Source organism: Maniola hyperantus, chromosome 15, assembly GCF_902806685.2.
Source record: "Maniola hyperantus chromosome 15, iAphHyp1.2, whole genome shotgun sequence".
NCBI lineage: Eukaryota > Metazoa > Arthropoda > Insecta > Lepidoptera > Nymphalidae > Maniola > Maniola hyperantus.
In genome coordinates this window covers 13,315,914-13,334,199 of record NC_048550.1, presented here as the reverse complement: position 1 = coordinate 13,334,199, position 18,286 = coordinate 13,315,914, and the positions used below count along the sequence as shown (strand labels likewise).

At 41.2% G+C, this 18,286-nt stretch overlaps 1 protein-coding gene across 1 annotated transcript; it reads left to right on the top strand.

Moving 5' to 3' along the window:
- Positions 1-775: 775 nt before the first annotated feature.
- Positions 776-4,237, top strand: LOC117989062 (uncharacterized). Its single transcript, XM_034976365.2, has one exon. It carries the CDS (start codon positions 1,382-1,384, stop codon positions 4,220-4,222), a length of 2,841 nt encoding a protein of 946 aa, XP_034832256.2. The 5' UTR covers positions 776-1,381; the 3' UTR covers positions 4,223-4,237.
- The last annotated feature ends 14,049 nt before the right edge of the window (positions 4,238-18,286 follow it).

Here is an 18,286-nt window from a genome sequence, read left to right as displayed (position 1 = left end):
CATCTATATTATATCTATAAGTAAGCAAAATGTAATTTTCTTACTTTATAAATATATTTTCTAGTTTCAACAATTACCTACCTGTTCAAAACTGAAATAATGTGATCATAATATTTTCCTTATGTTTTTTTATGGGCTATTATGTAAAGCTGCGGTTGCGGCTAATAAGGTTCTGTTTATTTACACAATGACTTCTACATTATAAGTCATTGTATTTACATGCGGAATTCCTGTACGTAGGTTATAGGCAATTGTAATCTCTTTGTGAAATTGTCGTTTGACCGCAAAGCGCAGACGGGCGTCCGATGCCCCCGGGGGCCGGGTCAGAGATCGTTACGGGGGGACAATTACGCAGCCTGCGGTTCCGGCCGACCGCCGCGCTAACATGCGTCCGACATCTAATTAATGATAGTAATGTATAGCTATGCTCTATTGCTCGTGACGTTCGTTCTACATCCTTTAGTGAGAGGCTGTTAACATCTACTTAGGAACCAGGATGTATCACATCTGCGAATCGATGTTGCGATTCGGGGAATGGCCAGCTCGGTCCGTCACTGCCGGGTCCGGCGGAGGGCTCCGGCCGGCGCCGCGGCGCACAGATATGGATTTAAGATTAACGAGGGCAGGTCGGGCGCGGGGCGGCGGGCGGCGTGTTTACGTGCGGGCGCGGGGCGGGCCGGCGCCGCGGATCGATGCTGGGCGGGGCGCGCGGGCCGCGGCGCGCGGGGCGGGGCTCGCGGCCGCCAGTCCGCCTCGGGGCCGCGTCCGCGCGGTCGTCGCCTGAGAGTGTCGTGCGGCGGACGGAGTGTCTCCGCGGGCTCCCGGCGGCGGCGGCGAGCCTCGCGCCGCCCGCCTCGATGCCGCGCGCGGCCGCAGTGCGCCCCCACCCCGCGCACCCGCCCGCCCGTCCCGTCGACGCGCGCGCAGCGCCGCTCCTGCGCCACCGCGCGCTCCGCGCCCGCGCTTGCGGCCCGTGTTCCTGTGGGCGCGCCAGCTCGACGGCACCGTGCAGGAGGTCCGCTGCGAGGACTACGACGCGCGCAACCGCCTCCGCATAGCGCGCACCGCCACCGGCTGGCGCGTCATCCCGCGCACCGAGATCTACAACGCGATCCGCTTACCGCCGCCACCCGCGCGCGAGCGTCGTCGCCGGCGCCGACGCTGTGGCCGATCCCGTCGCGCGCGCCACCCCGAGCCCGCGCCCGCGCTGTGGCAGCCCGACCTGGAGTCGCACATCCCGTCGCACACCATCGCCGTGCCGCGCGCGCTCCCCGAGCCCACGCCGCTCGACAACCTGCTGGCCGTGGCCGAGCTGGAGTTCAACCAGCAGCTGGACGCGGCGCCCTACGCTTTCCCTTCGCCCGACGACGCGAGGGACGTCATGGCGTTCCAGCTCGGCGAGCCCAAGCCGCCCGAGGACGCGATGTACTTCGAGCGGAAGGCGCCACCCGAGCGCGGCGACGAGTACGCGAGCGAAATCGCTCACAAGGATCTCTTCGATACCATAAGTGAAGTTCACTATCTGCCGGAGCTCGGTGGACCTCACGATGAGGAGTTGCTAGAATCGTTAGTGGAAAAAGGTTGTGAAGATAATCAAATCCTAGTCGACCAGGCCCTGGACAAATTGAATCACCTCGTGCACGGAGCCGGCGAGTACAACGTCGAGGACGACATGCTCCTTAGCAATGCTCCGGTTTCGGATATCATAAACCGACTCGAGCAGACGCTCGAATCGCCCGGACATAGCAGTATTACCGCCGCACAAGGTTTGCTGCATTTGCATCACATAGGAGATCACCTCTCCCAGGCGGACCATAGACAAGCCATCGAGCAATCGTACATGTCGCAGGAAGTGTTCGTTCCGGAAGACGCGTCCCAGTGTCCGATGGAATCGTTGACTGCCGCTGCTAATGAGTTACAGGAAATGAACGAGATGAACCACATAGGAGAATACGATCAGAGTGCCGAGAAGAGGCTAGACGCTGACGTTGCCGATGTACATGCCATGTGTGCAGAACAAGTACCTGATTCACTGGAGACTGATTCTGAAAAAACCTACCATGAGCTCCAGTCGCAAGCCTTGCCCGATCAAAGTGAAATTAACACACCAACTCAGGCCTCTGATGATGTCACCAGTAATGAGTGTTTACAAGTTTGTGAACAAATCTGCGGAAAGCCAGAAGATGAGCAAAATATGGAAACTAATGAGGAAGAAGCTCAAAGATTTACAGCTGAACAAACTACTCAAGATAATAGTAATTTCGATCACGATGGAGAAATGGCGAATGAAGATTTACTGCCTACAGATTTAAGTATAAAGAACGTTGAACAATCTGTAGCGCCTCTAATACTTCCGTGTGACACAGACACGCCTCACCTTGAAGACAACGTATCCGAGAAAAGTGACGAGCAGCCTAGAGACCTAACAGTGCACAGGCGGCTGCCCACTCCGCATGCGTCACCGCGAAGGACAGAAGTGCCTCGCGCGCCGTCGAGGGAGTCCGATGCAATGCAATCCCCACAACCCAGCGGGATTCCTGCCGTGCCCTCGTCACCAGAAATTTTCACGATGCCTCTGACTAAAAGCAAACAAACGTTGTTCTTGGAAACACTGCTATCATCTCCCTCCCCTAAAATGTATACCTCAGAAGTAACGATAACCAAACAGCAATGCGAGCCCCTCAACCTAGGGAAACATCGAAAATCTGCCAGTCCCACTGTCTCTAGTTGCTCGGACGAAATGAAGAAATTGAACAAAGAATTTGGAGAACCTCAAGAAAAAAAACTGAGGCGCGAATCCAGCGAGGAATTAGCGAAAGTGAGCAAAGTGTTTAAGACGGAAGATCAAATCGCCAAAAAACCTGAGCTGAAAGTTGTTAAATCACCCATGGATGAAACTACACCGCTTAAACAGTTACTAGCTTTAAAATCAAACCCTGAATTGAACATTCCAGATCCACTATTAGTTCCTAAGGATAAACTAAATTCTATTCTTGTCGCCCCGGGCAGGGAAATACCAGCGTTGCTCGTACAGAGGCCTGAGCTCAGGTTGCCGCAAGCGTTCGCTTTCCCGGCCGTCTTACAGGATCCGGATATACTTGTCGTCTCATTATCGCAATTAGAAACGATTTTAGAGAACGAGGAGCTGAAATCTCCATCACCGAAACCTCCAAAAGATAAGGAGCCTAAAACTATCACGTCGTCCAAGAACTCTGTTAGTATAGAGAAATCCGGCACACCACAGCCCGATCAAACTAGTCAACCTAAACCTATACCTTCGATGGATGCTCTTGCCGGTGACATTGATGCTGCTACGTCGGCTGCGCTCAACCAAATGCTGTGGCTACCGTATTTAAGTCAACTAGAGGCGATGGCGGCTTGTTCTCAAAACATGGATTTTCTAAAAGCTTTAAATTCGGCAGGATACACTGGACAAAATTACCCAGACCTGTCACAAATGTTCAACCATTCTAATCGCTTTATGGGCGCGGGTGGTTTCCCGATGATGCCACCTATGGATTACGATAATCGATTGCAGTTTGCGATGTGGCAGGAAGCGATGTCGCACGCGAATTCGCAAAGATCTAAGCAAGGGGCGATGGCGGAGCAGATGAAGGAGCTATCGAAATGCACAGACGTCCAAAACCCGTACGTACATTCCACGAAAAATCACCCGAGTAAAACACAGTCCTCTGCCCGGACGAGTCCGATAGCGCATAATTATAATAACCAGCGGTCGATGGCTCACAACCCGTTTCTACAGGGTATGTACCCGGGCATGAATCCGAACATACGGCCAAATATGCCTCTACCTGGGTTGCAAATCCCGTATTTCAATCCTCAAATGATGGGTAACCAGCGGTCGCCGCGGACCGGACAGCAGAAGAGTCCGAGCTCGCCCTACTACCCGAATAACAACTACTTGCAGTCGGTAAAACAGTCGGAGAGTCACAATCACCAGCGGAGTTCCTCGCAAGAGTCTCCGAGACCGAGGATAAGTGTGAAGTCGTTGCACAATCTCCTGGAGCCTTCTGCGGCGGCTGCGTCTGGGGTCGGGTCGTCTCGACGGGGTTCTGCCACTCCTACGTCTGTGATGGGGCGGAGGAGAGACGAGCCTGAGGTCGGGAGCACCACGCCGCTGGGAGAGCCTCCGCCGCACATGCCGCCTCATCCGCACGACCCTGCGTCATTCCACCTATGGCACCCCCTGTTCGGCAAGTGAGTTTTAATATTATAGGCTACAATCACATTATACAGTTCACGCTCATATTTATTGAAGGACCGATTTTTCAATCTCTGAAAATTGGAAACATGGACATGACATGGTATTTATTCCTCCAAGATTGTTCAAGTCTATGAAAACGTCTTTATTATAGTGCGTAAATTTTCAGAAAGGACTCACCATTTTTGCTTTATGTGTACGATTGACACAGCAAATATTATGGCGAGTCCTTTCTCTAAAGTTACGCATTATCGGCGATTGGCAAATCGAGTTTTATCTAAGCTGTAAACTGTAGTCATTACGCATATCTCGCAAATAATGAGAATGGACTGCATAAATTCCTTAATAATGTTTTTCAGGCGTCTTAAAATTCATTCAGCGATCAAAAAAATCATCAATCAACTTGTTGAATTGAAACTAGATCTATTATCTCATCAAAGCTCTCCGAATTTTCGTCAGAAAGCTATAATTTAACGCGTATCTCGCAAATAAAATGAGATTGGACTGATTGCATTTTAAATCGTCAAATAATGTTATCCTGTTTTCAGGTTTGGTTACATTTTATTACCTAATACGGCATTTTGTAAAGCCATCATTTCCTTTTATGGATGGAACATTAAACTGTAACATTTTATAGCGGAAAAACTTCTCTCAACAATAATAATAGAAATCTGTTTGAAAATGGGAACTTTTAGAGGACCTTTTTCTCTATAAAATGTCATACTGTTAAATTCTTTCAACTATAGTCCGCTTTGATATAAAATAGGAAATTCTTAAAATGTATTTTAGTACATTTTGTGGAATTTTGTAAACGTTAAAATATTAGGAAAGCGAAATATCTGCGCGAACAAAACACCGACAAATGTTATCGAGAGTCAAAGAGACTCCGCTCTACTCCACTCTATCTGTTTGCGCTGATCCTTAGGCGTATCTACTACATTTAACAAAACATTTATGCTAATATATCTATTGCCGGCTCACTACAAAGCACGAGTCTTCTCTTAGAGTGAGAAGGGTTTTGGCCATAGTCTACCACGCTGACCAACTGAGTTGGTAGGTATTGGCTAACTTCACACACTTTGACAACATTATGGAGAACTCATGCATGCAGGTTTCCTCACGATATTTTCCTTCACCGTTGAAGCAAGTGATATTTAAGCGATCATAACTCGAAAAAGTTAAAGGTGCGTGCCCGGGGTCGAACGCCCGACCTCCGATTAGGAGACGAACGTCTTAACCATTAGGCTATCACATACTTACCTTCGCAAAAATATATTTTTTGTAACGATTTCCTTGAAATAATAAGCCATGTCAAATATTAACATAAATTACCTACCTACCTACCCTTAACCTAATACCTATACAACACAGGACATAAATAATGTATGAAGATATTTGGGCATACGTTTTACATGCAACATATCAATATATTAGATACTTATTTCTTTTCTATTTCTTACTTATTTAATTTATGACTCCCTGGCGCAGTGATGAGCTGAGGTCATAATATAGGTAAGCGGGGGGTTTCGGATTCGATTCTTGTAGGGGCAATTCGGAAGTTTATAGTTTTAGATAATATTCTAGTTAGAATTTTTATTTCACAAGTTTAATATAGCAAGATTTTCTTTTTCGCATATGTAGGTATAGAAAAAATCTAAAGAATTTTGCTTCGCCATTTTATTAATAAAACAGAAAATAACGAATGCTAAAATTACACGGCTTATGTTGTTCTCGGAAAGAGGAAAATGATGTTTGTAAAATGTAGAGCTCGCATCCATCTTGGTTTTCTCGGACATTTTCCGGACCAACGGAACAAACCAACCAACCAACGACCAATTAACCAATCAACCACCTGGATGCACTGCGCACTGCTGGTCGATTCCGGAAAAGCTGCTTCAATCATTATTACAATCTCAGTTTTTGTGATTGGCTGAATTTATAGTATTCTTGTTGCAACAATCCATTGTAGCCAATAGTGAGCTAGTGTCGACCAATCAGAAGTAATTGCGATTGTCAGCGTATGCGTAATAGCTGATGTCAAAACTACGACGGTAGTTGTTGTTACATCAAAAATACTTACCATTTTACCCAATCACAATAACTGTAGTAATGATTAATGCAGCATAATTTCCGTTATCGACAAGTTGCATTGACCATTCCAAACAAGATTACCGTAAGTTAACCGTACTTTTGACAAGACAAAAATTTACGCATAAGACTCATCTTTTGAGCATGTGTAATCACAACAATTATTGCGATTGTGATAATGATTGATGCAGGTTTTCCGGGATCAACCTACATCTTAATTGACTCTCTCACTCACTATTGGCTAAAATGTTTCAAAAATCCGTTTTCTGGAATTGGATCAGAACTTCCATACGATATGGCAACCCTACAACGTACAGGATTACGTCCAGGAAAAACTTTCATTTAAACCACCCCTTTTCAAATGGACAAAGTTTTCCGACCCTTTGCACCCACGCGCTTTAACTCCCTCGCGTTAAAAAGAATTAAAATTCAAACAAGTAGGTACCTACCTATTAGTTAGCGAGCGCTTTGGAAAAGTGAATTGGGTATTTTTTATGTATAAGCCTTACAAAACCATAGAGCTTTTTATTTTATTTTTTATTCGAGAAAAGGGTTGCACCGTTGCCCACCCTTCGGAATATTCTTATACCTACGTCCTGCATTGCTGGAACAAAAACCGGTCAAGTGCGAGTTGGGCTCGCACACGAAGTGTTCCGTCCCGTACTATCGTATAAGGTTGTGTACTTTTTATTTTATTTTTAATTTTCAAGGCGGTCATTTTGAAACTTTCATAGGTTAGGTAGGTAAGGTTGCATTACACCTGTAAGTTTTATTCACGTAACTAGCTTATGTAATTTGACAACTAATTACTGAGGTAAATTTATTTATAAGAGTATTTACTTTAGTAAATTTGTCGTAAGTTAATCATGTAAGCAACTTACGTGAGTAAAACTTACAGGTGTATCCGCGGCCTAATAGGTAGAGAGTTTAAATTTTCACAGTGTGTATTTCTATTACCCCTATAACAACATACTAATAAAAAAATGGGCGCTGTAATTTAAAATATATATATATATATATATATATATAATATTTCCTTATTGTTGAGTGCCAATTAGCTACTCAATTATATTACGATCTAGCCTAATGTATGACTAATAAGTAATTTTATTTTAACCTAAACTTATAAATTATCTTATATACTAAGAAATTGTCCACTGACGCATCTTAGTCTTTCTTGATTTGAGATATGACACTTTGTTCACGTGTTCTTTCAGCACTTAGGTACACTATGTACACTATCACTAATCACTATACACTAACTCAAAAGGTTTGGTCCTTTTTAGTCTTCTTACTGATTCCGTTACGTCAAGCAGCTGGATTGCTTCAACGTTAACGTGGTGGTGAAGCCTATAGTCGTGGGCTTTGGCAGATTTGGTGATAACTTTATGGACGTATTCAATTTGAAGGTCCCTATGAATATCATCATTTCTGATGTACCAGGGTGCATTTACAATATTCCTGAGTACTTTGTTTTGGAACCGTTGGATGATTTGGATGTTACTTTTTTTGGTACAGCCCCACAGCTGTATGCCATAAGTCCAAATGGGCATCAGGACTTGTCTGTACAAAAGAATCTTGTTGTGTATTGACAGCGAGGAATATCTACCAAGTAGCCAATACATCTGTTTATACTTTATATCAAGTTCTTTCCTTTTTTTCTTGACATGAGCTTTCCAGCGCAACTTCACATCAAGTGTCATACCAAGGTATTTAGCTGTATCCACGTAGGAGATTTTTTGGTCGTTTATGAAGACAGCGTGATACTTTTTTGTTTTATTTGTGAAATCTATATGAACTGACTTTGATTCATTTAGCTTTATTCTCCACTTTTTAGTCCATTTGTAGACTTTATTTAGCGCTATTTGTACGTTACCCACTGCCTCTTCATGTGTGCCTCCTACGGCCATAATGGCAGTATCATCAGCAAAAGTGGCAATAGTATTGTTTTCAAGGTCTGGAATATCGCAGGTATATAATAGGTACAGGACCGGCCCTAAAACACTCCCTTGCGGAACTCCAGCTTTTATACATTTAAGCTCAGAGTAGGCATCTTCTTGTCTTACTCTAAATGCTCTATCTGTTATGTATGATTCCAGGATATCTGCGAATGATTTGGGTAGCTCGTTTCTAATTTTATGAATAAGACCTTCATGCCAAACTTTATCAAAAGCCTTTTCAATATCAAGAAATACCGTGGAACAAACTTTCTTTTCTTCAATTGTTTTTTCTATGGTGTTAACAATTCTATGTACTTGATCAATAGTTGAATGTTTCTCTCTGAATCCAAACTGATGATCTGGTATCAGGTTTTTGTTTTCTAATATTGGTTTCATCCTCTTCAGTAGGAGCTTTTCGAATAGTTTTGACATAATAGGCAACAAAGAGATAGGCCTATATGATGTTGCTTCATGAGGTGGTTTTCCTGGCTTAGCTATCATAATGACCTCGGCCACTTTCCACACATTAGGCACGTACCTGAGTCTAAATGCAGCGTTTATTATTGTGGTGAGCTTAACTATGGCTTTCCTTGGAAGGTTTAATAAAATTTCTCTCGTAATTAAATCATATCCAGGAGCTTTCTTGGGACCCAATTTGAGCTTTATTTCTCTACATATTTCTTTGGGTGTCACTAGTTTGATGTCTACATCTTCTTTGATTTCCCTAGTAGAGTCTTTATCAATTTCTTCTCCTTCGTATGGCTGAAATATATTCTCTAAGTGGTCTGCAAATCGTTTAGCCTTTTGGTCGTTATTTATCGCCCACTCATTGTTTTCTTTTTTAATTGGGGGAATATGCATTAGTGACTTGTCCATATTCTTTGTCGCTTTCCAGAGTGAATAATTGGTGCTCCGGTCATTTGTCAAATTTTGAAGGTAATTGTCCATAGTTATTTGTTCATACTTTTTGATTTCGCGCTTGATTTTTTTTGTAAGTTTATTCAATATTCTTTTATCTAATGGAGATCTAGTCTGATGCCATCTATTTCTTGCCCTTCTCTTTTCAGTTATTAGGTTTAATATATGTTTCGGATACACTGTACTTTTAGGTATATTTTTATATTGTGATGGAGTATTTTTCCAGGCCGCTTGTTGTATGTCTACAACAAATTGATTGACCTCTTCATTTAGTTGTCCTGGACATTTTAATGGTACTCTTAGATTAATGCTGTAATTCAGTTCTTGTTTAAAGCCATCCCAGTCCGTCTTTTTACTTGCTAAGGTCGGAGTAGGTTCTTTAAATAAGATTGTTTCGCTTAGTGTCAGTAATATTGGAGAATGATCAGAGCTCATTTCATGTCGTTCTTCGATTCTAAGATATTTAGGTGATATATTTTTGTATATAAAGAAGTCTATTAGGTCTGGAATTTTACCAGGGTCAGTCGGCCAGTATGTTGGTTTTCCAGTGCTAGCTACATTACATTTCAGTTGCTTAATTGCTTCTAGTAGTTCTTTTCCTTTAGTCGTAGTTAATCTAGATCCCCAATAGGTATTTTTAGCGTTGAAGTCACCTCCTACGATAAACTTATTTCCATATTGTTCTAGAAAACTAACATATTTATCTTTTTTTATTGAGTGCCTTGGCGGACAATATATAGCTACTACTATTATTGGATACAGCTTTGTTTGTACGTGTATGGCCACAGCTTGAATTTCTTGTTCTTCATATTTGCTTTCCTGGAAGTGGTAGAGATTTTCTTTGATAATTACAGCACTGCCACCCCTAGCTCTATTATTAGGATGTAACGCATGGTAGACTTTATATCCTTTAAATCTAACGAATGACTCTTTAGTGAAGTGTGTCTCGGATATCAGACACACGTCAATATTTTCCATATTCAGGACTACTTCTAGCTCGTGCTTATGTTGGAGTAGTCCGTTAGAGTTCCAAGCCATAATTTTGAGGATGTTATTATTCATTATTTCGATTTAATTGTAGCTTTTTTGGTGCTATCTTCAAGTTTTTTTAGTCGCTCATCAAAGGAAGACATGTATTTTAAAATTGAATCTAGTTTACTTTCAAGATTGTTATCTGTCTGTATGTTAGATTTAGCTGCAACAGTTTGAGCATATGTGATTTTATTTGACGTAGTATTTTTTGGAATCTCTTGTTTTTTGTTAATATTATCATTAGTTCCTAGTTTTCCTCTACTTGCTGCGGATTCTTGTTGCTGTCTATATGGTGCTGATGACTTTTTAGTAATATTTTTTCTTATGCTTTGCATTTCTTTGGCTATCATACATCCCCTATAATTTGCTGGGTGTGTTCCACCGCAATGCACACACTTTGGTTTCTCATCTGCTGGTTTTTTGCAGTCTTTAGTGAGGTGTTTTCCGGTGCATTTTACACACCGTGGTTCCCGAGAGCAGTATTTTTGTGTGTGTCCATAAGATTGACACCTTTTACATTGAGGTACTAACTTCGATGTTTTTAGGGGTTGTATTTCTACCTTGCATCCTAGGATAGACTTAATATTGTGGATTTTGTTGATATCCTCATCGTGATTAAACGTAAGCATAAACATATTGAGTGGCTCCTTGCTCTGCCATCTTAATTTGTTTGCCACGTCTTCTATTTTAAATCCTTTATTTGTGAGGTCTTCCATTATTCTACTCGGTTGGCATGTATAATGCAATTTTTTTGCCATAACTCTTATTGGCCTTTCCTGCTTATTCTCGTAGGAATGCCAAATACAATTATTTTGGGTTAAGAGCTTACTAATAGTTTTATAAGCGTCTTCATTTTTTGTATTAATTTTAACTGTCTCCTTACCCATCATCTTCACGGTGAATGAGTCCTCAGATGAGTTGTCACTCGGCAGACTTGCAGTTATTAAATCGTAAAACGATTGATAGTCTATCACAGCCGATACGATAATGGGGGGCGGCTGAGGCATTTTTTTAGGTTTCCTTCCTTCATGTTTATTTTCAGTATCAGATGCCTGAGTCTGAATGGGAGACGTGTTCAACTTCCTTTTTTTCCTGCCTTTTACTCTAATCCATTCAGTTTCTTTAGCGAGCTCTTCCTCATCAGTACAGTAATCAACCGGTTCAGTTGAGCTCTTTTGAGTAGAGCCAATATGCTCGGAGTATCTAGTTGATTTCGATCCTGACAGGGCTTCAATTTGCCTTTGCAGCTCTAAAATCTGCTCATTCATGGTTTTTATACTGAGCTGAAGGTTTTCATTTTCCAGCTTTTTTTCCTTTAGTGCTTTATAAATATTCACGTTCTCTTCTGACACTTGGGTGAGTTTCGTATATAGGAATCGCTCAGTATCCGTAGTTAATTTAACTTTTTGATGCTCGCCCATTGTTGCAGTATAGTACTAGTATAGCTGCAATACAATATTTTAATTTAAAATAATATGTATTTCACAGTCCGAATCGCGGTAACTGGGTCATTATGACGCACGCGGTAAGTCCGGCGCGGCACGCGGGCCGAGTCAGCGATTTTACGTTTTAGCACAATACGCGGTTGTTATTGACAGAGATTGAACACTACCTACGTCCTGCATTGCTGGAACAAAAACCGGTCAAGTGCGAGTTGGGCTCGCACACGAAGTGTTCCGTCCCGTACTATCGTATAAGGTTGTGTACTTTTTATTTTATTTTTAATTTTCAAGGCGGTCATTTTGAAACTTTCATAGGTTAGGTAGGTAAGGTTGCATTACACCTGTAAGTTTTATTCACGTAACTAGCTTATGTAATTTGACAACTAATTACTGAGGTAAATTTATTTATAAGAGTATTTACTTTAGTAAATTTGTCGTAAGTTAATCATGTAAGCAACTTACGTGAGTAAAACTTACAGGTGTATCCGCGGCCTAATAGGTAGAGAGTTTAAATTTTCACAGTGTGTATTTCTATTACCCCTATAACAACATACTAATAAAAAAATGGGCGCTGTAATTTAAAATATATATATATATATAATATATTAATCGTTGTTACGGTTAGTGCGAGTCCGACTCGCACTTGACCGGATTTTTAGGGATCCGTACCTCAAAAGTAAAAAAAGAACCCACATAGGATCACCTTGGTTGTCTGTCTGCCTGTCTGTCTGTCGTGTCTGTCAAGAAACCTATAGGGTAGGTAGGTAAGTAGGTACTTACCGTTAATCGTGAAATTTGGCAGGTCGGTGGGTCTTATAGCACAAGTAAAGGAAAAAAAACCGAAAACCGTGAATTTGTGGTTACATCACTTCCATCACAAAAAAAAATTTCTTGAACAAATAATCTACTAAACCACATCATAGATGGCACTGTCCGGTCATTAACTTGCACGAGGTCACTAATGGTGGGCTAGGTGTGGGATTAAAAAGTGTTATTTCTTGTACCTCGCACCGGAAGACGCAGCGTTGGGAGACCCCCACTAGGTGGACGGACGACATCAGACGAGTCGCAGGGAGCCGCTGGATCCAGGCGGCGCAAGACCGTGGCGTGTGGAAGTCCCTACAAGAGACCTATGTCCAGCAGTGGACGTCTATTGGTTGATGATGATGATGATTTCTTGTCCGACGGCACGGAACCCTTCGTGTGCGAATCTGACACTTGACCAGTTTTTTTTATCTTGCTGGAATAAAATTTGACCTAGGGTTGACGAGTAGGCATTATTATCATGTCAAGCATTTTGAGCCTCAATAGCTCAACCGGTAAAGGAGTGGACTGAAAACCGAAAGGTCGACGGTTCAAACCCCGCCCGTTGCACTATTGTCGTACGTAGCTAGCACAAGCTTGACGCTTAGTTGGAGAGGAAAGGGTCAAGGGAAATATTAGTCATTTAACATGGCTAATATTCTTTAAAAAAAAAATTGGGTACCTACTATAAATCATTAGGTATTTCACGATCTGATACGTAGGTATATTACCAGTTTGACATTTACGTGGAAACCTACCTATTTCCAAATGCCCTTATGCCCTATACTTTTGATTACCTACCCAATTTACGTCAATAACAAAAATAGCAGCAACCGATATAAAGGTTGTGTTAGGTTAGTTTGATTACGTTAAAAAACCTGCCAAGTGCGAGTCAGACTCGCGCACTGAGGGTTCCGTATTGCAGTCGTATTTTATCGACATTTTGCACGATAAATCAAAAACTATTATGCCTTAAAATAAATAATAATCTGTTTTAGAATGTACAAGTGAACTCCTTTCATAAAAAGTATAATATATAATATCCCACTTGATAGGTAAAGTAATCTTACTTTGAAAGTTGAAAATAGCAATATTTGTTCGTGAACACATTTTTTTCTAAAACCAGCCTCTCTGTCCGTCTAACTACAGAAAATATTATATTAGTAACTCAGTTTGACTAATTCTGGATATAGATGGTTGATTAAAGATTGAACGTGTCCAATCTATTTAGATAATATTAGAAATGATGCCCACGACTTCGTCCGCGTGGATTTAGCTTTTAAAAATCCTGTGGAAACTTTTTAATTTTCCGGGATAAAAAGTAGCCTATGTCCTTCCCCGGGAAGTAAGCCATCTCGGTACCAAATTTCGTCAAAATCGGTTGAACGGTTTAGCCGTGAAAAGCTAGCAGACAGACAGACAGACACACTTTCGCATTTATAATATTAGTATGGATTATGTCAGAATTCGAGGAGTCACATTTCTGATTTGGAACTCTTAATTTCGTTAGAAAACTATCTAAATCGAGTGTGTCTGACCGTCTGACCCAATTAATTCTGGATATAGATGGTTAATTAAAGATTGAATGTGTCCAATCTATTTAGATCTTACTTATGTCCGAATTCGAGAAGTCATATTTCAGATTTGGAACTCTAATTTCGTCAGAAAACTATCTAAATCGAGTGTGTCGGGCCGTCTGACCCAGTCAACTCTGGATTTAGATGTTATTTGATTAAAATGATTAAAAATGTATCGTGTCACCTCTAAAATTTGCCAGCATTCAGAAAGTCACAGATTTGGGACTCTATTTTCGTTTGAATTTTCTAAAACGATTCTGTATGACCGTCTGACCTAGGTCGACCTATTGAAGTTAGTGTTCAGAAATAGTGTCTATTATTGGTTGAGGTCTGTCCGATAGCCGAAATCTGTCGTGCCATCCATTAGGGATATTTTACCCGTCCCATTTGGTGGCGAGACACGACCGTTTAGATCTGAGGTCTTTACAAATTTAAATGAAACTTTTCATTTTCTTTTTATTTAATTTTAATAAGTACAAGGTACAAGTTAGTCTTTGACTACTGACTACGATCTCGTAGGCGGCACGGCTTTGTCGAACATTTGATTTGATTTGATTTGATTTGATTTATACATGAACCTTGAAAACATAACACTTCTTTTTTTGGCAGTGTGTAAAAAAAACTAAGGATTTAGTAATGTTCACTAGGCCGCAGCCGTGGTAACAATATACTAACTAACACCTGCGTTTAATAGATTTCAGGATACCTAAGTACTAGACTAGATTACAGTGTGTTTATTGATTACTTCTACGACCTTATCACAAAAATAGAATCTAATATCTACGTGTACAATACGACGTGGCTAGAAGCGATTGGGCCTTCAATATTGTAATCTCTACTAATATTATTTTATACTAAAGATTTGTCTATTTGTCTAAACTCTGAAACTACTGATCCGATTTTAATAATTGTTTCATACCATTAGAAAGCTGCTTTATCCAGGAGTAACATAGGCTTAGATGAGTGGATCAGCTAGTCTATATATCTCTATATATGTATATAAAAATGAATCGCTGAATGTGTTGCTGATCGCAAATCTCGAGAACAGTTGAACCGATTTCGCTAATTCTTTTTTTATAATATTCCTTGAAGTACGAGGATGGTTCTTACGGAGAGAAAAATTTAAAAAATTGCCTGAAAAAGAATCGACTTTTAGGCGGTACGAAGTTCGCCGGGGCAGCTAGTTATAGTTATTTATATAATTTTTACAAAACAATAAACACCGACTTTAATACCTAACCGTGTTTGTACACTAAAAATTAAAAGAAGAATTTAATTTATTACCGAATATATATTATGTAGGTATACAAGAGTTAATATAGTTCTACTTATCATATTTTTTCGGGTCGGTGCCAATTAGCTTATTAGCTGTGCGAATCGTCTACTTCATATTTTTTGAGACTCCGCAAAGGCACCTCATCTTCTTCGCTCTGGGCTGGTTTCCGCACTTAAACGTTTCCGTCTGTTGTGCGTGCATCGCCCCTCCCCGCTGAAGTCTTCACTCCAGCCATCCAAGCTCGCTCCAGAAGCCGAGTAGACCGCCCAGGTTGCCGAGGGCTTCATGGAGTGAGGTTGGGGAACCAAATGGCGCTCGCGTTGTTCTGCCACGCCCGTGCACTCCAGGAGCACGTGTGTTTCATCGACCTCCATGCAGGCCCTGCACAGAGGACTGTCGGTGACACCTATAACAAAAAAGTGTTTGTTTAGTGGGCTATGCCCTGTTATGAGTCCCACCACCTTCCTGAGTTTACCTCTGTCCAGGCGGAGCAGTTTGTTAGTTTGCCGTTTGTCTATGTTAGGGAAAGCCTCTTTGGCTTGCCTGCAGTCTGTTGTGTTCCCATGGTTGGGAATGCTCTTTTAGTGTTAGTTCATGCAAGCTTCTTTCGAGGTAATTTACTAGATGGTGCAACCTCTATTAAAACTTAACCTTATGCTCTGTTATGAGCCCGCACCTCATTGGCATACGTGTTTCAGGATTTTTGGAAATCTAACCCTCATCACATTCAAAAAATGCACTCGAATGAAGCCGGGGCGGCTCAGCTAGTGTAAGATAATTGCAAAGAAATTACACGTTATAATAAATTCAGAAAGGACTGTAAGGCGTTGTTTGAAGCCTGAATATAGGTCGCAACTCAAAACCTAGTAATTATACGTAAGTGCCCGCTTTGAAACAGTTTTAAAATTGCCATATCGCTCACATTCGGTGCCAATATTCATTTACATTTTACTTCATACTAGCTGATTCTCGCGACTTCGTACGCGTGGATTTAGGTTTTTAAATATCCCGTGGGAACTCTTTGATTTTACGGGATAAAAAGTAGCCTATGTCACTCTCCAGGTCTTTGACTATACCCATGCAAAAAATCACGTCAATCCGTTGCTCCCTTGCGACGTGATTGAAGAACAAACCAATAAACCAACAAACAAACACACTTTTGCATTTATAATAAGGGTGCCCACTGATTAACGAGTAACCCTGAGAGCCGGCTATGGGTTGATCATGATGATGATGATGATTAAACAAGTGTTTCAAATATGTTTTTTTGTTAAAAAAAAAAAAAAACAGTTTTAAACAGAAAATGTTTTTTTCAACAATGATAGTGCCTGTACCTAATAAATAATTCTACCACGCTGCTGGTGTCGCGCTCTGTTTGGCCAGGCCCTTAGTAGGTACTAATAAAGGTATAAATTATTCAGGCAGCCTAAATGGTAGGACCTATAAACTTATACAATGTCTGTGCCTAGTCGTGGGAAGCCGCCATTTTGTATTTCCATGTTCTGCTATCTTGACTTGATTTTATAACAAATCAATAGTTTTGTAAGTAAACATAAACTAAAAATTGGTATTTTCAATTTTCGAAGTAAGATAATTACTATATCAAGTGGGGTATCATATGAAAGGGCTTCACCTGTGCATTCTAAAACAAACATTCTAAAAGAAAAGGTGACTGACTGACTGACTGACTGACTGACTGACTGATCTATCAACGCACAGCTCAAACTACTGGACGGATCGGGCTGAAATTTGGCATGCAGATAGTTATTATGGCGTAGGCATCCGCTAAGAAAGGATTTTTGAAAATTCAACTCCTAAGGGGGTGAAATAGGGTTTTGAAATTTTGTAGTCCACGCGGACGAAGTTGCGAGCATAAGCTAGTTTAATTTATATGCATCATAGTTTTTGAATTATCGTGCAAAATGTCGAAATAATACGACTGTAGTACGGAACCCTCGTCGCGCGAGCCTGTCTCGCACTTGGCCGGTTTTTTTTGGTCTTATCATAATATCAGTAATCATCAGTAGTAAGTATCACCTGTCTTCGTTTTTGCTAGCGTTCTGGTTACACCCTGTATAATCTTTTAAGGGATCCGTGATTTTCTTTTATGGTACCCATGTAATTACTACCGACCATAAAAACTCCAATTAAAGCTAATTCAATACATTAACTTTACCCATATTATTATTAAATCACGGAAACCCCTCGGGCTCTAAAACATGCCAAATTCATTATATGCCTTAAAGAAAATAGGTAAATATTTGAAACAGTTTGAAAAATTTAATTAAGCCTTCTCTATAGCTACATATACATTTTACATACATCCTGAAATCTGTGACGCTCCAATAAAATGCTCTATCCCTCTCCATCACACGTGACATGTGTATGTTCGTTACGCTCGCACACGTCCGCCCTTGTGATGCCTACATTGATTGCGCCCGGGACGTATCTTCATTGATTTCCCTTCAAAGTTACGGGATACAATAAATGCACGCAACTTCCTCTGTGTGGAATAACATAACTTTATAAGTCCCGCAAATTGCTAATGCGCGTAGCCGCCATTTTAGTGACGTCAGCACTAGACTGGAGTTTCGAGATGATGGTATATTTTTCATATTTTTACTTAAATATCGTCAGTCAAATGACGTCATTTCGATGTTAATGAGACATGGTTCCAGCGCAATAGCAATGGGACTTATACCATTAGGGCGATTGTCTAAAACCTGCATCAATCATTATTACAATCTCAATTGTTCTGATTGGCTGAATTTGTGCGATTCTTGTTGCAACAATGCATTGTGGCCAATAGTGAGCGAGCATTAACCAATCAGAGATGATTGCGATCGTGACATTGTAGCTGTCAAGCAACCGCGGTAGGGCCGCAGGCTCAAGTTCGGTCTGGGATGAAGTAGGTAAGTACTGTTCCCACCTCTGGGATGGATCTGCTAAGTACCAACTCAGTGAAATTAGACCCGAAAAATTGGTGA

Coding starts and splice junctions, on each gene's coding strand:
- LOC117989062 (XM_034976365.2), top strand. CDS start 1,382: ATGGCGTTCCAGCTCGGCGAGCCCAAGCCGCCCGAGGACGCGATGTAC.